The sequence below is a fragment of the Miniopterus natalensis genome, chromosome 15 (assembly GCF_054644295.1).
Source record: "Miniopterus natalensis isolate mMinNat1 chromosome 15, mMinNat1.hap1, whole genome shotgun sequence".
Lineage (NCBI taxonomy): Eukaryota > Metazoa > Chordata > Mammalia > Chiroptera > Miniopteridae > Miniopterus > Miniopterus natalensis.
The window spans coordinates 39,133,946-39,160,039 of record NC_142095.1 but is presented as its reverse complement, the minus strand read 5'-3'; the positions used below and the strand labels follow the sequence as shown (position 1 = coordinate 39,160,039).

At 41.5% G+C, this 26,094-nt stretch overlaps 1 protein-coding gene across 1 annotated transcript in view; it reads left to right on the top strand.

Annotated features, from left to right (window-relative positions):
* Nucleotides 1-26,094, top strand: part of ERC2 (ELKS/RAB6-interacting/CAST family member 2) — a 612,577-nt gene that overhangs the window by 273,402 nt on the left and 313,081 nt on the right. Inside the window, exon 7 of the mRNA XM_087825036.1 lies at nt 21,344-21,511. Coding sequence (XP_087681162.1) covers nt 21,344-21,511 — 168 coding nt within the window. The remainder of the gene's footprint in view (nt 1-21,343; nt 21,512-26,094) is intronic.

Here is a 26,094-nt window from a genome sequence, read left to right as displayed (position 1 = left end):
ACCCATGGGTCTAACCCCCGGTGGCGTTCCCTCCGCCAACAACATAATGGTGCCGTCACTCGGATTGTAACTACAGTTGTTCCATCGCTGGTGAGCCAGTTGTCCTGGCCACCTGGGCTTGAAGGACAGGACTAGCTCTTCTCTGTCTTCCCTGCATCTTTCCCTCTGGCCACGGGGTTCTCTCTCTCTCTCTCTCTCTGTGGATTGACAGACGAATGCTTCATTTTTATCTCATCCTTTGCCTTGAAGTTAATGTGAACTAAAATGTTTTTCCTTCCATTGGACCATTTGTCATAATTTTTGCTGTTCTAACTTTTGCCCCAATAATACTAAAATTTATAACACAATTTGTCTCCACCAGGTTACAAGCCTTACTCACACGCAAGGAATACCACCACCTCTAGACACCATCACCACTTCCTTCTGGGCCCAGGCCTCATCGCACCTCCGACAGGATCTCTTAGCTCTGAAGGAAAGCAGCACCCCCTTTCGGCAAGAAGCAGCTATAGAAGAGACCCTGCGCCCCTTTTCTCTGAAATAATTCAGAGCCAAGATCCTTGATGGGGGCATGTGATAGGCAGTTAGACAGACATGAGCAGAGCAAGGTCATCAGGGTGGAAAACCCCAGGTGCAAAGCCTTAGATGCCTAGCTAGGGACAACTGTAGGGTGGGACCTTGCCTCCAGGGTGGCTTTTCCTCCCCTAGCAGCATATCACTGGTCATGTGTTTTGGAGCCTCTGACCTTTAACATCTAGGCCTCAGTTATATTTCAGCTCCAGGCCCAGAAGAGCAACAAAATCACCCATGGCTGACCTTAGGACCAGCTGCATGGATAATGACACCCCATCGTGGTGCCAACCCAGTCAATTAGTGGAGATCACAGCCCTGAAAGGACACACCTGGAAAACTGCTGAATATTCTATTAAGATCTTCCCTTGGGACTCCCCTAAAATCTCCTCCCTTAAAACCTTTAGGATGGAGGACCCAGTGCGCTCCTGCGCCTTCCCCTTTCCTTTTCCCCCTTCCCCTCCCTCCCCAGGCACGTTAGCATTAGCTTCCTAGCTCCTAAGCTCCAAGGACTCTTTCTTTGCCTTTATAACTTGTTTCCTAAGCCCATTTCTTCTAGGAACTACTTTTTTCTACCTCTGTGATTAACCAAATAAATGTCCTCTTATATAACAAAAAATCCTATAGGCCTATGATGATCTCTATGTTTTTGAGTTAAACTTTTGAAGTATTTTCTTTATTTTCATGTATAAAAACTTAGAAAGTTTATTATTAAGGTGTCTCAGAGCGGGAGCTTTAGGTAGTTCTTTCTTTAGAGTTTTTACAGCTTGCTTCCCTTCTGGGTTCCAGTGGATTGGATCAGGTCAGTTTGATTTTAATAAGGCATATAGAGGATGGGCCATTAATAAATATTTGGAATCCAATTGTGACAGTAACCAGTTAGACCCAGGAACCCTCTAAAGCTGGTTTTTGTTTGTTTTTAGAAAAGGAAAGGATATTATTTATTTTAGTCTTCCAGGGTTAATTAGTAACCCATCTTTAGATATTAGATAACCAAGGTATTTTAGCTGGGATAAACAGAATAGAAGCTTCTCTTTTGATATCCCATCTGGCTGGCTGTTGTCATAGGTTAATCGTGTCCTCTTGGGAGTCTAATATGTTCTAGAGCATAAAAATAAAGCACTTATTTATTGGATTGGAGTGAAATCTCTGGAAAATTTAACACCATTCAAATCAGCTTTTAGTATCTAAGAGGAATAGGTGGGACTATCTATATATCCCTGGGGCATCACTGTCCAAGTAAACTTGTGATCTTCCCAGGGGAAAGCAAAGAGGCATTTCTGTCTTTTTTTTTTTTTTTTTTACAGGAATGCTGAAAAAGGCACTACATAAATCTATCACTGAAAAACATTGGCAGTCCACAGGAATAGCTGATAATAGGTTATGTGGATTTGGAACCACAGGATGTCTGGGAATAACTATTTTATTTATAGCTATGAGATTCTGTAGAAATCTCCATCCTTACCCATTGGGTTTCTTTACTGGAAAGTTAGGAGAATTACAGGGACTTGTACATGGAATTATAAGCCCCCTTTTAAAGTAATCTAGTATAGGGGCTTAATTCCAGTTCATGCATAAAGGATATTGGTGACTGGAAAAAAACCAGAAGTGCGTTGGAATGTCCTGTAACAAACATTCAGTCAGTCTCAATTGGTTTCCCCTTGGAGAGGTTCCTTTAAAATCAGTTAGTTCAGTATCTGACTTATTTAGTTATAAATAAATTTCACCCTTCTAGAAAAGGGATATGTGGGTGTCATTGGTTTCAAGATCTTACCCTATCAGGTGAATTGGGACAGATTTGATTAGCAAAAATATGTATTGCCCTGTAACATTCCCTAGCTGGAAGGGAACAGGTGCTGATATAAAAACAGACATTGGCCCTGGCCGGTGTGGCTCAGTTGGTTGGAGCACTGTCCCACGCACCGAAGGGATGTGGGTTCCATTCCCAGCCTGGGTATGTATCTAGGCTGCAGTTTCAGTGCCCAGTTGGGGACTCAGGGACTGTATGGGAGGCAACCGATCAGTGTTTCTCTCCCTCTCTCTGTCAGTCTTTGTCTGTCTCTGTCTCTGTCTCTCTGTCTCTCTCTCTGTCTCTGCCTCTCTCTCTCTCTGTCTCTCTGTCTTTCTCTGTCTCTCTGTCTTTCTCTGTCTCTCTGTCTCTGTCTCTCTGTCTCTGTCTCTCTCCCTCTCTCTTTCTGTCTCTCTGTCTTTCTCTATCTCTGTCTCTCTGTCTCTGTCTCTGTCTCTCTCTCTCAAATCAATAAAAACATATCCTTGGGTGAGGATCAAAAATTTTTAAAAAAATCAGCAGACATTGGTTGATTAGACACCCCTACCACTTGTGCAGAAGCTTCACCCCAAGGGAGAAGGCGCCTTAGTTTGGTGTGGTTAGGAGCAGATAAGGTAGCCCTAGTACCTCCTAGGGCCTTAGTAATCCCCCCACCTCTGTTTTTGGTTAATCCTCACCTGAGGATATTTTTTCCATTGATTTTTTTCTTTTTCTTTAGAGAGAGTGTAAGGGAGGGGAAGAGACAGGGAGAGAGAAGCATCGATGTGAGAGAGACGTCGGTTGGTTGCCCTAGACTGGTACATGCCCTTGACCTAAACTGAGCCCGAGTTACTTCAGTCTGCAGACCGATGCTCTAACCCCTGCGCCAAACCTGCTAGGGCTTAATTTCCCCGTTTATGATAATTTCAGTTTCTCCTAAAGTATTAGTAAGGAGAAGGGGAAATTCCCTCTCATTGTCCACAGAGCAACCCTATGCTTGTTACTGTTTCTCTTCTCTTCCTAAATCCCATTTTAGTTTCGTATAACCCTTATTAATTAAGGTGACCTGGTTTTCTACAACAGAAACAGGCGCCTCTATAGGAGTCTCCCAGCCAACCCTAGTTCATAATTCTGTTGTTTTGCTCCCAGAAACCAGTAGGTATATTAATTGGAATAGGTTAAAATAGCCAGGGTCACACATTTTAACAGTTAAATTCAATCCCTTTGCTAACCCGACAGGGTCCTGGAGAAAGTCGGGGAAATCTTTACATAGATTCCTTATTTGTTCTCTCCAAGGAACATATACGATTACTGGTTCCTCTCTACCTGAGACCAGCTTTCCTCCAGAGGAAGCTACCAGAATTTCTGGATTTTTCCCCTAGTCTATCCTGGTTTGGTTTTTTCATTTTGACTGTCCCCTAGGTCAGTAGGGAGCTGCGGTGGAGGCGGTGTAGGAGAGAGAGAGAGAAGGGGGCGGAGGAAAGGAGAGCAAGTCCGACAGCGAAGTAAAGGGTGCAGCAGGGCAGCCGGGGAAGGGCAGGGAGTGGGGAGTTGGCACAGAGCAGCTCCAGAAGCCGACCTCGGGAGGGAAGAAATGCCCTCCTCAGGCTCCACTTCTAAATCAACAGAAGATATTGGGACAACTCTGGCCGATATGACAGCTTCTAACAGACTCAAATGCGGCCATAAAGGAGTCTGGCAATGTTTGTCCTGCCACCATCCTTACTCATCTTGTCTTTTGTGAAAACTTGCTGTATTTGAAATGCAATAGAGTGACAACACACTCATAAGCATCCCCAGTAGGGCTTGCTTGGTGCATTTGGTTTCTTCATCATCACAGTGTTGTAGTCTCTAGACATATTTTCCCCCTCTCGCTCAGACAGTACTTCCTTTTTGATTACTTCTCTCATTTCTGGGTATTTCTTGTGTTTCAGCTAGATAGGACGCTGTCAGCACATTTCCCCCTTCTCTGTAAAATTGGTAATTGGAAAAGGTGGGGCTATGATTTCTAGTTATTTTCTATCCAAGACACCAGGTTTGTAAGACTAAATGGGTTGCAAAGTGCCGTCTGTGTCTACCCTTGGATTGTACTGAAAATGCTTACTATTTAAATGGGTAAATGCGTAGTGACCAGGGTTCCTTTTAGGATATCAGGCTTCTCAGAAACAACAGTCCCTTAGATTGCAGGTGGCTTGATGGGTTCAGTGTTGTAGAATATGAAGTAAAAAAATGAAATCATAAAGTCACAGAATGTCAGAGCTGGAACTGGATCAGTGAATTCAACCTGTTCATTTTACAGATGTGAAAACAGTGGGAACTCTCAATCACCAGTTGTTACTCTTTGAGCAGCTCACTTGTGATTTCTCTCATAAAATTGTAGGACTCCAAACAAAGAAATCACTGCTGCAGGAATAACACATAAGAATATCGTTGACTCATTGCTTACACACAATTTGCAAGATGAAACAGATTTTCCATACCAAAATGTTCTGTGCCATAACAGTTCTGTGATCACAGTAAATATTGTCAGGAGCAATGATGGTGAACCAGAAAGGGATGACTGTTCATTTTTCTTTAAGGCAAAAAAATAGGACCAAAGAATGTATGTAGCATTAGTTTAATATTTTAAACTTTATAGCAGCTCTTGCTTTTAGCTTATTTGGTTTTCACTCCTGGAACTTAGTTTATTTTCAGCTCCATGTTTGTTCCTTCAGTGACAAAATGCTTCCAAGTTGGAAGGGTCTGTATCAAGTCCCAACAAGAGAAACAATCGCTTGCTTTGGCCAAGGCACATTTGCACGGGGTTTGGTGTTACCACCCCTTTCAGAATCACTTATGCTCTTCCTAAAAGCCAGTGATGTGAAGACTCAACTTGGCTTAAAACCAAAAGCGTGTTCCTAAATCCAACACAAACGCTAGTGGGATGTGTTACAGTGGAACTTCAGTAGCAAACCTTTCTTTCCTTCAGCTACTTGTATGTGTAAAAGATGTTTCTGAATATCTTAGGATAGGAGGAGGAGTATTTTTCATTGTTTTTAAAATCAAATCTGTAAAAACCATTTGATTAGTAAATACTTGGCCAAAGATTTTGAAACATCACAGTGTAAGACTATAGAGAGGGAATGGTACATACCTGGAGGCAGAATTCTGCAGGATGTTCTCGTTAATAACTTTTTGTTCAGGGGATTTTAGACATGGATGGAGAATAGAGCTAATATTTGCGGTCACATATTACAGATGGTTGACTCCATGAGGGGCACTGACTCCCTGTGAAGTTGAAAATCTGCGTGTAGCTTTTGGCTCCTCAAAAACTTTAAAAAAAAAAAAAAATCTTTATTGATTTCAGAGAAAGGAAAGGAGAGCGAGAGAGAGAGATAGAAACATCAATGATGAGAGAGTCATTGATCAGCTGCCTAGCCCGCAACCCAGGCATGTGCCCTGACCGGGAATCGAACCCCGATCGCCTGGATCCTAGGTTGATGCTCAACCACTGAGCCACGCCCGGCTGGGCTCAAAAACTTAACTTAGTAGCCTACTATTAATCAGAAGCCTTACCAATAACAAACAACCAGTTAACACATATTTTGTATGTTACATGTATTATATACTGTATTATTACAATAAAGCTCGCGAAAAGACAGTGTTATTAAGGAGAGTATCAAGATGGTGGCAGAGTAGGTGGATCTTTCTTGCACCTCCTCCCAGAACCAAACTGGAAATAAAACTAAATTGGGAAACATTCATTCTGAATTACCAACTGAAGACTAGCTGAAGAGGAGACTTTTAAACAAGGAAATGCAAAAACCACTTCCAGACTGGTAGGATGGGCGGGGTCATGAGAGGGCTTGGCTCCACTTCCACTCCCACGGGTGGCAGGCCGAGGTTGCAGAGGGATATCTCTGCCGAAGGGGGTGGGTATTCCCCCTGAGAGGAGTGAGGCCTGGACCAGAGGCTGGGCTTCCCAGCCCAGAGGGCCAGAGCCGGGATCAGCCACCCGTGTCGCATCCAGCAGTGAAAGGCAGTGGGGCTTCTGTCTGCCCCGGAGAGACAGAGCCTGACAGAGCCAAAGCCACTTTTTTTTTTAAAGGGCCAGAGCACAGGATTTTCTTTCACAGCCACTTACCCTGAGCTTCGGTGGAGGGAGGCTGGTGCAGACTGTAGTTGCCTGAGAAGAGTCTGGGGTGGGAGGCATTGGAGAGAGAGTTGGGAGAGTGGCTGCCAGGATTCCTGTGGTTGGTCATCCCCCCTCCGGCCCCCATACCACAGCAGCCGTTTTTCCTGAGAGGCGCAAGCTCCTCCCAGCATCAGCAGCCTGGGGAAAGGCAATTACCCCCCCTCTAAGATGCAGTTTGCCCCACTCTGTAGAGTCCCACTCACCCGACCCTCTGAAATCCTGCTCTCCCTACCCTGGTAAAGGAAAAAGTTATACAAGTTCTGGAAGCATAGAGAGTCACAATCAAGACGAACCCTAAGAGATCCACACCAAGACACATCATAATTAAAAAGGCAGAGTTTAAAGACAAAGAGATAATTTCAAAGGCAGCAAGAGAAAAATCGTTGGTTACCTACAAAGGAGTTCCCATAATGCTGTAAGTTGATTTTTCAACAGAAACACCTCATACCAGAAGGGATTGGCATGAAGTATTCAAAGTATTGAAAAGCAAGGACCTGAAACCAAGACTGCTCTAGCTAGCAAGGCTATCATTCAAACTTGAGGTGAAATAAAGAATTTCCGAGACAATCAAAAGACCAGTGGAGTTCATTACCACCAAAACGTCATTGCAAGAAATATTTAAAGGACTCTTGAAGAAGAAAAAAAATATATAGGGAGAGGAACATAGGTATAAAGAAAACAAATGGCAGCCCTGGCCGGTGTGGCTCGGTTGGGTGTCATTCTGTGTGTGCACTGTAAGGTTGCTGGTTCCATCCCAGTCAGGGAACATGCCTGGGTAGTATGCTCAATTCCTGGTGGAGGGCACACAGGAGGTAGCTGATCGATGTTCTGCTCTCAGATAAATGTTTCTCCCTCTCTCTCACCCCCTCCTTTAGTCTCTGAAGATCAATAAAAAATATTTTAAAAAGAAAAGGCAATAAATAAGTACCGATCAATAACCTTTATGTAAATGTATTAAATGCTCCAATCAAAAGACATAGCATAGGTGAATGGATAAGAGAACATGACCCATTCATATGCCGTCTACAAGAGACCCATCTCAGAACAAAAGATTCACAAAGACTGAAAGTGTATGGATGGAAAAAAATATTCCATGCTGCAAGTGGAAATGAAAAAAAGAGCTGGGGTAGGAGTGCTCATATCTGACAAAATAGACTTCAAAACAAAGGCCATAAAAGAGACAAAGAAGGTCACTATGTAATACTAAAGGGATTTATCTAACAAGAAGACATAACCCTTGCAAACATATATGCACCTGATATAGGAGCACCTAAATATATTAGAGAAACTCTTGGTGGACTTTAAGGGAGAGATCAACAGCAATACATTCATAGTAGGAGACTTTAGCACCCCACTACATCACTGGATAGATCTAGACAAAATAATCAACAAGGAAACAGCGACCTTAAACAACACACTAGATCAGATGGATTTAATTGATATTTACACAACATTTCACCCTAAAGCAGCAGAATCTGCATTCTTCTCAAGTGCACAAGGAACATTCTCAAAGACAGCTCATATGTTAGGACAGAAAATAAGTCTTAACAAATTCAGGAAGATTGAAATCATGTCAAGCATCTTCTTGGATCACAAAGGCCTGAAACTAGAAATAGAAATAAACAACAATTAAAAAAACCTCAATAGCATTCAATGATATGGAGGCTAAACAGGATGTTACAAAAACAATGAACGGGTAACCAAGGAAATCAAGGAAGAAATCAGATATTACCTGGAAATAAATGAAGATGAACACACAACATAGAATCTATGGGACATAGTGACAGCAGGCCTGAGAGGGATGTTCATAGCATTACAGGTATGCCTCAAGAAGCACGAAAAATCTCAAATCAATAATCTAACCTAACACGTAAAAGAACTAGAAAAATAAAAACAAGAAAAGCCCAGAATAAGCAGAAGTAAGGATATAATAAAGATCACAGAGGAAATAAATGACATAGAGTCTAAAAAAACGATACAAAAGATCAATGAAACCAAGAGTTGATTCTTTGAAAAGTTAAACAAGATTGATGAACCATTAGCCAGACTCATCAACAAACAGAGAGAGGACCCAATTAAATAACGTCAGGAGAGAAGGAGACAAAGTAATGACTGACATCAGACAAGAAGAGACATAAGGCATCCAAATAGGAAAGGAGGAAGTAAAGCTGTCATTATTCGCAGATGACATGATATTGATCATAGAACACCCAAAAGATTCCACAAAAAACTACTAGATCTAATAAATTTGCAAAATAATTTTATATCTGGCAAAGCAGCAGGATACAAAATTAATATCTGGAAGTTGGTGGCACTTTTATACACCAATAATAAATTCTCAGAAAGAGAAACTGAAAAAACAATCCCATTTCTGATTGCAACAAAAATAATGATACCTAGGAATAAACTTAACCAAGGAGGTAAAAGACCTGTACTTGGAAAGCTATAAGGCACTGAATAATTAAATAGAGGAAGATGCAAACAGGTGGAAGCATATACTATGTTCATGGATTGGAAGAATTAACATCATTAGAATGTCTATACTACCCAGAGCAATCTATAGATTCAATGCAATTCCTATTGAAATACCAATGGCATATTTCACAGATGTAGAACAAATATTCCAGAAATTTATATGGAACCAAAAGAGATCCCAAATAGCCTCAGCAATCTGGAGAATGAAGAACAAAATTGGAGCTATCACACTCCCTGATATCAAACTATACTACAAGGCCATAGTAGTCTAAACAGCGTGGTACTGGCATAAGAACAGGCATACATATCAGTGGAACAGAATAGAGAGCCCAGAAATAAACTCACACTTTTATGGGCAATTAATATTTGACAAAGGAGGCAAGAGCATACAATGGGGGTAAAAATAGACATATAGATCAATGGAACGGAACAGAGAGCTTAGAAATCAACCCCTTCCTTTATGGTCAGTTAATATGTGACAAAGGAGGCAACAGCCTACAATGGAGTAATAACAGTCTATTCAATAAATGGTGCTGGGAAAATTGACAGGTACATGAAAAAAATGCAACTAGACCACCAAATTACACCATACAGAAGAAGAAACTCAAAATGGATAAAATCCTAGAAGAAAACATAGGCAGTAAAATCTCAGACAGCTCTCAAAGCAATATTTTTGCCGATATGTCTCTGAAGGCAAGGGAAACACAGGGAAAAATAAAGAAATGGGACTACATCAAACTAAAAAGCTTCTACACAGCAAAAGAAACCATCAACAAAGTGAAAACGGAACCCACTGTATGGGAGCACATATTTGCCGTTTAGTTACTTGATAATGGGTTAATCTGCAAAACATATAAAGAAATCATACAACTCAACACCAGGAAGACAATCCAATCAAAAAATGGGCAAAAGACCTGGACAGACACTTCTCCAAAGAGGACATTCAGATGGCCAATAGACTTACGGAAGAATGCTCAACGTCACTAATCATCAGGGAGATGCAAATCAAAACCACAATGACTTATCACCTCACAGCTATCAGAATGGTTACTGTCAGTAAATCAACAAACAAGTGCTGGTGAGCATGTGGAGAAAGGGAGCACTAATTGGTGAGAATGCAGACTGGGGCAGTCAGTGTGGAAAACAGTATGGCAGGTAATCAATTCATTTTCTGGGAACGCTGGGTCTGACTGGATTTATCTTGCTCTTGGCTTCCCATAGCAGTTGTTGTGATGCCTTAGGTAGCTTACAAGTGGAAATTGACTCAAGAGTGTTAATTTAATTCTTGTTTTTATCACTTATCAACTGAGCATGTAGTGGGCATTTAATAAACTCATTTACTTGCCTATTTGTTGTGTTTTTCCAGAAATATTCTTTGCACACACAGGCCAATAGTTCTTTTCTTATTCCCAATTAGAAACATATTATACATAGTGGAACATACATTACATTTTACATTTGGCTTTTGCAAAAATTTTCTGCAATTTGCTTTTGTCTTTTTTTCATGAAGATTATTTCAATTTATATTTAATTTTATTTGTCTCTCTTTTCCTTTATGGTTTCCAAGCCATTTCTCTTGGTCAGGAAGGATTCTGTGTTTCAAAAATAAAAAGGACTCCCTATTTTCTTTTACAATTAGGTTTAACTTTTTTTACATTTCTTTATAAGGAACTTACTTTTGTCATAAGGAATTAAGTAAGGTTTTACTTTTATTATTTTCTAAATGGGTAGTCAGTGTTCAGCCATTATTAATTGAATAATTCATATTTTCTCTACTGAATCTAAATGCCATTTTTATCACACACTAAATTTCCATAAGTATGTGAATCTATTTTGGACTCCACTGTCTTTTTCTTTCTGCATTGATACCAAACTGTTTTAATTATCAAAGCTTTAAAAATATGGTTTAATATCTGGATCACTGACCTCCTGACATCATGAAAGTTTGGAGTAGGTGATGACTTTAGAGGTTGATGAACAAAATTTTGTTGGTTTATAGAGGAGATAGCTGAGTTCCTATGAAGCAAGTGACTTCCCCTAAGGTCTCAACCCTAGGTATCGACAGAGTCACGAGTGACCTGGGATGTAGGCTGGTGGAGTGGATCTTGAACTAGATAGAAGATGTAGCTTTAGCACAGTCTACCACATTAGCCCGGTAAACCCTCAGAGCTTTAATGTTTTTACTTGTAAACAATACCTACCTCACTGGTGGCCCTGAGAAATTCACAAGACACACTGGCACAACGCCTACCACGCTGTTGGCCACAGAGGACAGCTTGCATAGATGTAGTTTACTTTGAGCCAAGGACTTCTGAGTCGAAGCCGGTGGTGTGTCCGCATCGCGCCGTGCTCAAACATTCCATCTCTCCGCTATGCCTTACACATCTGATGACTAAAAGATACTTGAGAACGATCTTTCATAAGAACCTCTGAAGGATATTATTATGTGTTCTTAAAAATGTGGAGTCTGTGGTTAAATAGATGTGGGAAAAGGTGAGTTGAATCAAGTTGAGTAAGATCTTTGCTTTAGTAGGTTAATGTCTACCGTAAATCAGGAGAGCAAACTGCATTTCCCAAGTCGGCTTGATCACGGGACACACCTTCACCCTCTCATTTCACTTTTGCACAACACTAAGGAGGATTTCAAAAAACAAATACTGGTTATTTTAGGGCAGTATGTCTCACACTTGGGAAGAAATTCCTTTTAGAAGAAAAAAATAAAAAGAACATTGTAGACGCCCAGTATTGCTTTATGTAATAATTGCTACTTGCGTTACTTAATTAGGTACAAAGATAAGACGAGGCATGCTTATAGCTCTTACAGAACCATGAAACCAAATAAAAATTACACACTAAATGAAAATATAATGTCAAAGCCTATAAAATTTAAATTAGTGATATTAACTTTATATGGAAAAGGACTGTGTTTGCTGAATGTAAATTTACGCTTGATATGACTATGGTGCCAACTGCTGCGCTCAGGCCCTGTTCAGGAGGCCTGCACAGTGCTGTGTGGTAACCTGGTCTCCTCACTGACTGCGGTTTCCACGGTGCTGTTGAACCCCTGGTTTGCATGGTCACCATGATGTCCCATGGCCAATATTTGGAGGGAATATATCTGAGAAATAAAAAGTCCTTCTGTGCTTTCCCCATTTCACCCGAAAGGAATCATAAGTGCAAACACAAAGGTGGATATTGAAATCTCTTAACAACCTTTGGTTCTAAGGAGTTATTTACATCATCCAGGATAAGTTCATTTTAATTTTGGGGTCATCCTCAAACAGTAAAGACAACATAACACAGTGCTTGTAGCAGACAAGATCCTTGAACACTGGCCCCTATCCTCCAGGAGTACCGGCCCTGATTTGAGAGACATGACTTTAAAATATGGGTTTAATTCTCTTTTAAATAAAATGACTAGAGTTCCTAACTTGTTAGTCATTTACACATATGTCAAGCATACCTGGATAGAGGTCACTTATTTGGATTTACTAAAAACACTGACCTTGAGATCACAAGATTATTACTTAATCTGGGTACTAAATTATCAGTGATTTAAGCCCTTTGGCCCTCAGTGATAGTTTAAAAAGTTCATATCTAACCAGGACCAATATTTTAAACTTTTATGTTAAAATGAGTTTTCATGTTTAAACTTAATGTACTTACTTGAAGTGAAAGTGCAATATGAATGATACATAGTGTTTTCTTAAACTTGTTTTTTTTTGGTAATAGTAAATGTCTTGAAGATGGGCTTTTCAATGTTAGGAGGTACTAAGATTGATAGCTTTGCAAATTGGTTTTAAGTATTTTGAATTTATAACTATCATCATGTTGCAAAATAACATTGACTTTGGAATGGCTTACTTCCTTTTGTAGTAACTCAAAAATATTATGACAGCTATAGTTTTATAGTAAGCATAAAAACCAGTGAGGTAAGTTCAATGAGGTAAGGTTAGTGTTGGAAGTTTTATTAACAAAAACTTTAAGTATTAACACATGAGTTACAATTCCCATGTGTTTTCAGAAATTTGCTGGAACTGAACTGAACATTAAATTTTGAACTTTGGACTAGTCACTTAAAACCACCTAATTTTAGTGTAAGAAGTAGCCAAAAACTTAAGTATGAAAACAGGCTTTATAAAGTTGGCTGGATTATTAACCCACATATGATATGAATTCTTCCATGTAGGTGATATGAAGCACTCTTAACCCAGCATTGTTTTCTTCAAGTAGGTGGCATGTGGGACATGGGTATAGTTTTTTGACAGGTAGGTAAGACAAAATGAATCTTTACAACCTGAAAATCTCAACTGTGTTATTAACAAGCTGGTGATTGTAACGTAACTTTTATAAGCACAGCGTGTGGCTATACAATACTAAATATCCGTGACTTACTTTTTGAATTGAAATTGTTTAAGAGAACAGATTTATAATTTAACAGAAAGGTATATTGTAAATTAGGAATCACTCTATAATACAGGCATTATTGTTTCTATTTGTGCTATCTAAATTTTATATATTAAAAATATAATTTAGGTTTTTCCCCTGGTCAAATGTATAAGCTTTTGGTTGCTAGATGAAAGCCAATGCCCAGAGGTGGGATCACATAGTCCTATTTCTCCCCAGTCAGTATCGCTATCCTGACTGCCCCGATCCCCAGGAGGGTAAACACATAGCTGACATTCACTAGCTGCCTTGAAGAGCTTAAGGGAGTGATTGAACTCACCAGCCCTCTTGTTTCTCAGGTCTGTGAGGGGAGAGACCTTATAACTAAAGACTGAAAATCAGGGACCCTTTTAGGAAAGGGATTTCTCTTCATATTCAACTCTCATAGATTTCCTCTGCTTACAAGCGTTTGTTAACTTGATCTCAGACGGCTGCATCTGCGTGGGAATCAGTCTGTAAATGTGGAGATGTCCTGATATGATTACAGGACTGCTCATTCACACGTAGGTTAGTCTCTAGCCCAGGTTCTGTTGTCTCAGGAGATTCCAAGTCACGTAGCAGTTTACCCTTTGGATGTTTCCCAGCATCTCAAACTGTATGTACCTGACACTGAACTCTTGATTTCCTGCCACCAAGTCTGAGTCGCCCTGCTCTTCCCCAGCACAGGCAATAATGCCCCTACCTGTGGAGCTGCTGCAGCCAGTAACCCAGGAGTCACCTTTGATTCCTCCCGTCCTGTTACCCCCGTACATACAAACTCTCTGTCCTGCCACCTGCCTCCTGACTGTACCTCAAGATGTGTCTCAGACATAGCCATGTTCTCCCTCTGCGCCACCTGCACCCTAGTTGTGGCCTCCCCTTTGGTTGGCTGTAGTAGCTCACTGCCTGTCCCAGCCTGTTTCCTGCCCCCCGTGTTCATAGAACAGCACCAAATTCTCTGGTCCTTGGCCACTAAGACTTGGTCCTTAATATCTCCTTGCTTTCTGGTTCGATGAGATATTCTATACTCATTTCTATGTTTCTTGCCACAGACCTAAAATTTGGTGTTTGGCATGGGTGCTCATTTCTACTATTCACTTTTTTCTAAGCCTTTTAAATGGGCGTCACTAGAAAATAATTTTTTAAAAGAGAAAATACATCATGTATTTATACTTATTAGTATTACAAGGCTCTTTTTAAAGACCCAACGGTATTAAAATCCAAAATTATATTGAATGCAGTGGAGCAGGTATAAAGCACACTTATAAAGATCAATAAAGACATTTACTATTCCAAGATCACACAGTAAAGAGCACCCATCAGTTACATAAAACATTTTGTTGGATACCAAAGTCTTGGCCCAGGTTAAATTTATAATAGCTGATAGATATTTGTTAAGTCGTGAGTTTTATTATTTTATATGCACACAAACATATACATATACGTTTTCACTAATAAGCACAGATATCCACAAATTAGCCTTTTGTCCAGATTTTTACAAGGATTTTACCTAAGTTCTTAGATTTCATATTTGTATTACTTCCATCTTATCCTAAAAATCTTGTTTAGCAAAGATACTGACATAATAATAATTTGCTGTACACCACCCTCAACTTCACAAATGTGAGGTTCAATAAATCATAGACCTGACGGTCCTGTTAAAAGGCTGTATCTCTAACCTGGAACAATGCCTGACACAAAATCAATTCTTTGTATTTGTTGAATGAATAAGTAAATAATTCTAGTTACTGGAGATAAGAATACCTACAGAAAAGAGAAATCTGAAATCAAAACAGCTGCAGATGCCAAAGAACAGGACATAACCCAAGCATAAGATAAAGGATGGAAACACCCTCATCTATATAGCAGTTTTTGGTGGTATGGCTACTGAAGGACATTTTTTTTTCCCCTGAAAGGCAACTTTTGCTGTAATTAGAGATTAGTGTGAAAGAACTTTTAGAAAGCAATGATTGTCCTGAATTATTCTTTCCAGAAAGACCATGCTAGCTGAATCATCAAGCTAATTAGGTCATTGACACTTATATGGTTTTCTTTGGTAGAGATCAGTAGCCTGTGATGGTTAGAGAGGGGGAGGCTATGGGACTCCTGCCCCATGACCTCACCTCCAAGTATTACACCACAGTTGTTCAGCTGTGGTCCTTGAAGCTCCAGCTCTCTGTCCTTTTGAGGCCACACAAGGTTCACATTAGGCCAGTGTAATGACATTTCCTGTGGCAGGGCTCAGATAATGTTGAGCATTTATATGCAGAGGAGATAGAAATCTAAGGATTCAAACTTTTGAGCTTTCTAGCAATGGACCTGCACTGTCTAACATGGAAGCCATGAGCCACATGTGGCCGTTGAGTATCTGAACTGTGATTAGTTCTAATTGAGATAGCTGAAAGTGTAAAATAAATGCTGGATTTTGAAGACAATACAAAATTAAATATGTCATTAATTTTTTCATGTTCATTACATCTTAACCTATTGGATATAGTAGTTTAAATTAAATATATTATTAAAATTAATTTCACCTTGTTTTAACTTTTCTAACATGGCCTTTAGAAAATTTAAAATTGCGGATGTGGCTCACATCATATTTCCATTGGACACACCATCTGAAATCTGGTTCCTGGAAGAGTGGGAGCTCCTGTGCAACATTTCTAAGCAAGCCACACATCTCAAACACCACTCGCTGCACCAAGGAAAAATCACTCCTCACATCAATTACGTTAATTGACCAAATTTCAGGTGTTCATCAATATAAAGCATATCGAGGCACTTTTGGTAGCTGACTCTGGCATGTCAGCTTTTAATTAAAGTCTTTCATAAGCTAATTAACTGCCCTGGAGGACTTATCCCCTGTTGGGAAATGCACCCACCCACCCAGACACCACTCCACACAGACATACATATCATATAGGGTATGCTGAAATAATTTAAAGCAAATGACAGACAGTATAACACCCTGCTACATGTTAGAGCACAAAACCTTATTTGCTGGTTCTCCACTTTTCCTGAGGGCTGTTGATTAGCAGCCTTTATTGCATTCCTACAGTATATAAATCACTGGCGTGGAGGCTGTGGAAAGTGGAATAATAAAATATAATAACAATAGCAAAAATTTATTGAGTGTTTCTGGGTGCCAGGCACTGTGTTAAGTGCATTACATGTTATTCAATTTAATCCCCAAAATAACTTGATGAAGGAGGTATTGTTATGATCCTCATTTCGCTTATAACACCTTAGTTTTGTTCCCAACATTTGGAAGGCCTGTGGTAAGTCCATGGTCATTGCCATGAGTTACTTGAACACATGGATTTGCAATGCACAGCCTTTTGCAAAACAGAGCTGTCCACGTGAGCCACTTGCCCACACAAGCTGCAGGTTAAGCCGATGAGTTTCAGTGGACTCTTCCTCCTCGGTCTCTTTCCCTCTTCTCCCCAAGGTCTTCATCTTTAACCTCTGAGTCCGTTCCCCAGGGTTCTGCTACCTGTTCCTGTTAGCTCTACCCTTGGCTCCATGCCATTTCCGCTCTTTGGATTTGGGGTGAAAATATAGGAGAAAAGAGGCATTGAGATCCTACACATAGAAGGAGTAGAGGGAGGTACAATGGCCCCATTTCTTTCAGGTTTGTGGTAATCTCAAAGAAAAATGAATCCAGTTTTAAGGTGCCAACATCTTAGCAAAAACAGGGGACATTATTATAATTAAAGTTCTGAGTAGCTTAATACATCATACTGCAAGTCCAACCCAGGTCAGGAGTTGGGGATCGGAGGGCGGGCGGGAGGTAGGGGATGCTACTTCTTGTGACCCCTTGAGGATCCAGCTTTACGGAGGTTCTGCCATCTTATAGCTCCACCATCATGAAAATGTAGCCCCAAGATCTCCGAGGAAGGGGAAGAGCGGGGAGGGGAGTGGCGTGGAGAAGTGACACATGTCGCTTCTGTGTATATTTCATGAATAAAACAGATGGCCCCCTCTTCCTTCAAGGGAGATCTTCCCCGCGTCCAGGAGGGAAAGGAGACTTGCGTATGCGGAGAAGGCCTGGTTGCCACCGCAGCAAGTGTTACAGTTCAGGGGATTTTTCGCCTGTGTGACTTGGGCGGCTGTGTACACGGAGCGTGTACTCCCAGCTCTGAAACCGTCTCCCGTTTGAGCGACTGCAAGTGAAATCAAATTCAAATATACCCTGAACCCAAGTCTCCTACTAGGAAAAACAAACACGGAGAGCTTTGAATGTGAAATAAAACCATACTGGGAGCTTTGGTGAGCGCTCCAGTTTCATTTGCCTTTAACGTTGTTCTTTGCGATACCATGTTTGTTCAATTCCCCAGGCGTTGTCAAGTAAGTAGTATTTAATCTGCGAAAAATTTCAAGTGGCCCCTTTTTCTCTCTCAAGCGTTTCTTTTCTTTCTCAAGTGTTGCTGTAGTCATTTTAACATTGAAATGAACCGTTTGATTTCAGAAACTTATTTATGGCACATCGAGTAGCACTTAGTGTTTTGTCACAACATTAAAGGCGCTTCTGAAGCCCGTGTAAAATATGGCAGCAAGGTCGGGGGGCTGATGTATAGGACTTCTACAAACATACCTCAGCATTGGAGCTGGTTATAATTCCTGGGTGCTGACATGAAGATTAATAATGTTTAACTCCGATTTTGGCAATTTTTGCCAATTTCATTGCCATGGTCCTTTTCTTTCAAGTTATTACCTGGAACTGAAGTGGTAACAAATGTTTCGTGCTTTATACTGCCAGATAAAAGGTTAAATTTTCATGTGTTAGATGCTCTTAAACACACACACACACACACACACATGCACACAAAAATACACACATACCCTAATCAGAAGGAAATGAGTAATTCTCCTAAAATGAAAGGATTGTCCTAATTTTAACATTAGGTGACTAATTCCCATGTGGTTGAGTCATATGTAAAAGTTGGAAACTCAACCTATGGGTCTTTATGCACCGACTATATCATATAGTTCTAATTTTCTTTTGTTTTTCTGGGAAATGATGGTGCTTTTTGCTTTGCCAAGTTTTATTATTGAGTCAACTGCCAAAGTTTAAGAGAGAGAGTCAAGGGCCCTTAAAATTATTTGGTGTTGAGTGAAGAGGCAAAGAAAAGTATTTCATATTCTCAAACATTTTAACTTTTATGTCTCTACCTGATGTTGGACTATAGTCTAAACTTCAAGGCTTTTCTGATTCTCTTTTGACTGATATACACTGTTGAGTGAAGTCCAAATATTAGTGAGGGGAACTTTAATCCTATCCATTGACACCCAGTTTGAAACTACACATTCTAATTTTTAATAGACTCTGTCCTTTCTTGCTTGATCTTCCCTGCGTTTAAACTTCTGTGCATCAGAAGGCCTGTGCGCCTGCTTGTGGTTTTGCACCATCTGGAAGTTAAAATTTGACTTTAGAAATGATGTCATACTTGCTTACTGCAAACTGGGCTAATGTTGGTTGAGAATTGGATGCAGTTCAGGTCAAAGTTTTGTCTTTTTTTTTTTTTTAAAAAAAAAGGCCCTTAAGCTTTGCTTCTTGATTGTAGGAGACCGTGCAAAGCTGTAAAGATAGAGGGAAGGTGATTGAAGGGCACGGCTCAGATTTCTTTGAAGCTAAGTACATGCTTGTGGGCGCATGGAAAAGAAACTCCTAAGCAGAAGACCTCAGCTGGCACAGACTCCTCCTGCCATGTAGAATTTGGGTGTTACGAGTAGGTGTTGATCACGGCCATCCTTGCTCTGTTTTATTCCTGGGGAAGTATTCTTACAGCTGGGGTTGCTTTTTATCTCTCTGGGCTCAGGGAGATGCAGCTGGGCCCTGATAGATCGAGCATGGCTAGAAGGCACTGCAAATATTAACTCTATTCTTCATCAATACCATCTTGTTTTCTAAACCCTCTTTAGCACCACTCACTACCTCCCATAATATAGTTTATTTATATCACAGTTTTGGATACTGGATATTTCTTTTAGTTCAGATAGAGACCATCCATCTTTGATAGCGGGAATGTGGGGCTAAAGGGACCACAATTTCCTCTCAGGTTCACAGAGTCCTGGTCAGCTTATGTGCAAATCTTCACACTCGAGTGGAACCCTTTGTAATCACTTCTCTAATTTGGAGTGCTCAGCATGTCCTGCCCATGTACAAGGAACCCACAAATGCCATTCTTTGTGTATAAACAAAGATAGTTCTTTTTTCCCTGATACGATGACAATCCAAAGACAAGTATTGATGGGGTTCCAGATTGGTAGATGGAGATAACTAAACAAAGATAGGCCACTTGAGAATCTCTATGTTTAAACTTTAGTGCAACTGGAATCAATTTTCATTTAGGGGAGGGAAGATCCCCAGGCACAAGCATCCCCTCCGCCTTCCCAGCGCCTCCATCTCCACAGTCACTATGCGAGAAGAGGCCCAGGCAGCAGATGTTTAGAGTCTGCAGGCCCCACCGTCTGCAGGCACGGGTGCCCACCCTCTCCCGTAATGCAGCCAGGGTCATTCGGCCACCTGGGCTTCAAGCACTTGCTGTCACCCCTTCCCTTGCTGGGACCTCCCAGCTTCATCTTCCTCTCGGGGACAGAAACGGGGAAAACTCTACTCACCCACCTCCTCAGCACCTCTCACCTTTAGAAACACAGCTTTGTAAGAGAAGGAGATTCATCCCCAATAACTGTAGTATCTCTCATATTATCCTCTGCACTGTGTAGTCTACCTATGACTGATTCCTGTCTTTAAAACCATAAAACCTCAGGCCCTCTGTCCCACCCTCTTCGTTTTACGATGGAAGAAACTGAGGCTGGGGCCCAAAGCCTGGGCGGGGAAGTGAGCTGCTCATCCTGAGCCTCAGCTGGAGCGCAGAGAACCCAGCCTAGGGCCTCATGCTCTCTTCTCGCTGCTCCAGGCTAAGCCTCTGCCTCTGTGCCCTCATAGTACTTGCGTATCCATTTATTGTGGCATTCCTGCTTCCTTCTTTATAATTTCTTTCTCCCCCCACCCTTTTCATTAACTTTTACTTGCTCTTAGTATAATGAGCGCACTTTGCTGTGAGTTGCAGCAGCCCCTGTTATCTCTGTCCCATTTCTCCTTCCCAGAGACAAACCGTGCCCTCTTTTTGCCTGGTTATTTTGATTCTATCTCTAAATAAGATGTTCGTATCGTTGCTTCCTGATTATCAATGTCGCCGCCACCTATCGAATTCCTGGGATGGAGGCTGAGGATTGGTCTTCCATCGCCCCAGCCCCACGTCACCCATGTAATTCCTTTTACATGTGGTCTTTGGAAAAAAAAAAATAGAGCTTACGTGTCCTCATTTTATTGCTGACATTTGAAAAGCAGGAATTGTACAATCTAATTTTGGGGTTAAGGTAGAAATAGGCATTTTTCGTATGCCTTGTCTTTGTTTACCTTGTTCTTGGGAAAGCAGCCTTTAATAACGCTGGCGAGTGGGCATCATTTCCACATGTTCTTGCTCTAGCAGCACTGTCTTCCCCTTGGCAACAGGTCTTTCTCTAGCTTAGGAGTGTCTCTCTCCATGTCAACCTTTCCTTCCAGGTGCCTGTGGCTGGCTCACCGTGTTCTCTGTGTTCCTGGAGGATGCTGCGGAGCGAGCGTGGTGCCTCCCTTGGCATCGGAGGCACGAGGATCGGTGCTCTCGTTTCCCAGCGTAGACACACCACCGTTTCATAAAAAACCTACATGAAAAAATGAATCACTGTTCAGATACACCCGCAGTGGGACTTTAAGGTAGAGGCAGGCTGTTCAGATGCGTGGCGCCCAGGTGCCCCTGAGCAGTGGTGCGATCACTCTGTGCTCAGGAGGCCTCCTGCGGCCCCCTCTCCCCCTCCTGGGGCTTGACTGATGGCCACTGGTGACCTGGGTATCAAACCAGCGCCTTCTTTCTTCTTCCTGATTTCAGGTAGATGCACTGAGATTACGTCTGGAAGAGAAAGAATCTTTCCTCAATAAAAAAACCAAACAGCTGCAGGACCTTACGGAAGAGAAGGGGACACTGGCGGGAGAGATCCGAGACATGAAGGATATGTTAGAAGTGAAGGAAAGAAAAATCAATGTTCTTCAGAAGAAGGTGAGTAGCTGGCAGAGCCCTTCCGGCTGGGAGCTGGCCTCATCCGCGCTTTGTCACCTCAGAGACATTTTTGAGCATGTCGAAAAGAAGAAATTATTTTTAAAGCATTTTATGTTAGGAAGTATAAACTTGTAACATACCCTTACCTTTCCTACAGCCCATTCTTAAAACAGAAGCTAGAGCCATCCTTTTAACATAAAACCTTTCACACCTCTCTAATCAAAACTCTCCAGTCACAGCCAGCTACATGATTTTTGGGACCCATGCAAAATGAAAATGTGGGACACCCCCTTTTAAAACTTTATTGTGAATTTCTGGATGGGGTAATAGTAGATCCTTAAACCAAGGAAGGGGCCCTACTTAGTGTGGGGCCCTGTGCGGCCTCACAAGTCGCATGCCCACGAAGCTGTCCCCATCCCCAGCGGCTTCCATCCTTACTCTCAGGGTGTTGGTGATCAGGTGGATCATATTATTAATTCATTTCTACAAGATCTTTGCAGACGAGGCCCTGGTCATTGGATCTCTCCTTGGAAGTTCCAACTAGTTGTAACATACCCATGCTGATAACTAGGAGAGAGCCAGCAAGAGACCACCGAGGACCCTTGAATCAAAGGGGCTGTCTAGGGCAGGCAGGACTAATAGAGAAACAGTTTAAATGAAAGTTCTTGGAACATGTACTGAGGATTCAAAAGAAGTCTTTTCATTAAAAATACCAAGCAGAGAATGCGGACAAAACTGACATTTATTGCACTTATGTTGAATGCTTTATGCTGTACACTCTGCTATGTGTCACATGCATGATTCACTTAGTCTTGACCATGACCCTGTGAGGCAGGTACAATTATTAACCCTGAAAAACTGAGGGATACTGAGACTTAGGGTAGGCTTGCCCAAGGTAATACAATCTAGATACAAGTTTTATTGTCTTTGGGAAAATAGAATAAAATGGTTATTGCAAATTAAGAGAATAAGCCTCATTTCTGTAGTTTTCTGAAGATGACACCATGTGTGGGAGCGAATCCAGGATGAACAATCACAGTTGTTTGTTTTAACAGGAGGTGAGATAAGCACTCTCATGCTTGAGAAGTAGGTGGCAAAAATAATCTCAGTAAAGATTTTGGGAAGGCACTTTTCATGCCTAAGTGATAAATGACTACATCTGCTGATGTGCATATTTTGTAAAATTTTAAACTTTTCTTTATAGGCAGACTCGAAGGTTTGGGAGCCAGTTTGAAAGTTCTAGAACAAAGCCAGTTATATACCATGGCTCCTTTGGGCAACATGATCACAATTCTACTTATTTAAACCATATAGATAATGAACATGGAAATATCTCGCGTATATTTGGAGAAGTCGTTCCGCTTCGAGTGTTTTTCACTGAATGGTTACCAGTACACTTGGGGAGGAAATAAAATGACTGGCAACATAGCGAAGGGGCAGGAGTTGTACTATACCTGTGATGCGAGAGAGAAACAATCCCCAAAGTGATACACACAGTTCAGAACCCAACTCAGAATGGGGAAGTGATATCGAAGCTACTGGGCCTATGAAACATTGTCTTTGGGACTGAATACTCCTTAATGGTTTGACCAAATTCAGCATAATTGGCTGTTTCAGGGCAGGCCTGGGTTGGAACAGCATACGCTTTGAATTGGGGTGGGTTGGCAGGGAAGATTAATAAACTCATGTCAACGTCAGAGGTGGAGTATTACTTAATATTTCTTTCTCATAGACTCTTTGGCAACCAGTACTGTGTTTCGATGCCAGTAGAATTGGGTATGCTCCTTTCATAGCCATGTTGAATCCGGTGAGGCTGGACTTGCACCTCCTATCTGTCAGCTTTGTCTTTAGAGCCCTGGGTCTTAGAAGCCTTGTGTACTGCATGAGCACGTGGACAAGTCACATGTTTGGGCAGCATACAGGACCCAATGCTCTAACCATTTTGCTACTGGAAGAAGGAAGTAAAGATACAGAGCCCTAGCTGGTTTCGCTCAGTGATTAGAGCATCAGCCCATGGACTGAAGGGTCCCAGGTTCAATCCCAGCCAAGGGCACGAACCTTGGTTGCAGGCTCAATCCTCGGCCCTGGAAGGGGCACGTTTGGGAGGCAACCAATCGATGTGTCTCACATCAATGTCTCTCTCTCTTTCTCTCTTTCTATCTCTGTCTCTCTCCCTTCCACTCTCTCTAAAAAAGCAATGGAAAAAACATCCTCTGGTGAGGCTTAAAAAAAAGATAGATAGAGAGTCCCCTTCCCCACATGGCAGAATGTCTCTAATTAAGCTTTTGTAGGAAAACAGAAGTCATCGAGAATGGATTTTTGGTCCTACCACCATATTTTTGGCTTTACTCTGTAATCCAAGATATGGAATTCTTTTATGAGGGGACAGAAATGCTCACGGATGAAAATTGTAGTGGAATATCCCCTTGTGGCTGAGATACTGAAGTCAGGGGAGCGGCACAGTTTTCCTGCTGCATTCTGTTCCGATACCTGAATGCAAACTGCAGCTGATGAAGTGCTACCTGACTATTGAGTCGTTTTTGTAGGAAATGTCATAAAACTTTGACGACATTGTACATTTGGAAAGTGTATAATGCCCAGGGTTTTAGGACATGGTAGTATTATTTGAACCAGATAAAATTCTGTTATGCGGCCCGTAGATTCTTGCAGCATAAACTTACTACCCAAGATATTTTTTAAAGAGCCATTAAACTGGACAAAAATTCTATCTCCATTTTCATTCTAGGTCACAGTTCCACAAGGACTGTGAATTTATGGAGCAGAGGCACTTTATTTATTAGGGGTAGAAAAACAGATGGTGATTTCTCTGGAAGCCAAGTTCACTAGCTGTCTACTGGGCTTCATGGATTACTCTGAGGGTTGGAAAAAGCAGGGAGAGGTGAGTGGAGTTGGCTCCTGGGAGTGGTGTTATGAACCTGCCCATTTCAGGAGCTTTATCTACTCATTTGGAATTGTGGTGGTAGAAATTCTGAATGACAGTAAATTCAGAGGCAAGGATGCTATAGGAACATAGTTATTAGCATACTGGGTTTCTTTATGAATTTTTAAAAAAAAGTAATATGTGAGAAGATGACTACAGAACATAAAAGATTTCCACGTTAGTGTGAAATCGATGTGTAAGGTATGGAGGACTTTTTGACTTAGCCTAGCTCTTTCTCAGTGTTTAAACATCCAGTTGAGCTTTTTCATTTATTATTGGCAAACATCCTAATTTTCTGAACATGTGCAATATCATATCCATTTCCCATTTGCTGAGTGTTTCCTATGTGTCAGTCAGTCACTTCTCTGGATCCTGGAGGTTCAAAGAGAAGGAAGACATTGTCCAGTCCTCAAGAAGCTGACAGTCTGGTTGGAGAGGTAGCCATGCATAATCCTAAATGTAAGTGCGGTGGAGAGCAATGTGGCATGTAACCAGAAGCAAACAACCTGATGGATGCAAACAGCAGACGCTAATTCTGGCTCCCTGAAGCAAAAGGGAATTTATTGCAAGAATATCCAGAGCCCCACATTAGGAGGATGATCAGGAACCAGGACAGCCTGGTCTGCGTGGGTCTGTGGTTGAGTGTTGACCTATGAACCAGGAGGTCACGGTTCCATTCCCAGTCAGGGCACATGCCCGGGTGGTGGCCTCATTCCCCAGGAGGGGATGTGCAGGAAGCAACCGGTGAATGACTCATCATTGATGTTTCTATCTCTCTCTCCCTCTCCCTCTCCCTTTCCCTCTCTAAAATTAATAAAAACATTAAAAACAACACAGGATCTAACCAGCCCCTTTCTAAAAAGAATCTGGGAAATGTGGTTCCAAGCTTCCGGCCTGAGCTTTCCACTCAGTTCTTGTGCCACTTATTCAGGGAAGTCTTTGCGGACACTTCAGGCCGAGAGAGGCTTTACACTCTTGAGAACCACTTCCTGGCTCAGTTTGAAATTATTCATCCCTTTTGCGAATGTTGGCTTCCCTCCCAGGGCTAAGTTCCTCGAGTGCCCCAACTGTGATCCTCAAGATACCTCCAGCTCCTTGCAAAATTCTTGGCAGGTGATGGTCCTCAACCAATTTGCATTGGGTGAATAAATTATATCAGCAAATTCTGAATGAAAGAGAACTTGGAAGAAGGGAAATCACTTTGAGATCCACTTTTGGCCCAAGAATATTGTTAGCTAGGAGAAGAGCCATTTGCCCCAGTGAAACGTCAAATCGACTTCTTGTTCCCAGGACAGTATGTTCTGTGTAGGTTGCAAGAGGGAACCATCCAATGAGTAATAAAACCCAGATGAGGAAATGACTGTTGCTCTACCCACATCTGTACCAGCCCCCTTTCCATTACACTGGGCAGGTCAAAAGAGATGAAGCCTTGAGCGAGGGCAGTGGCCACTCTCCCTTCATTTTCCTTTTTAATAAAAAGTCAATGTAGCATTTATTGAGAACACTGTCTTGTTCTGCAAAGAGAATGCTTCCTCCTCCGGTTCTCACTTCTAAGAGTGATGCACGGAAATTGCAGATTACGCACGGCCAATACGAACGAGCAAATGATAATTTTTATAACAAAAGGATTATCTACTGTTGA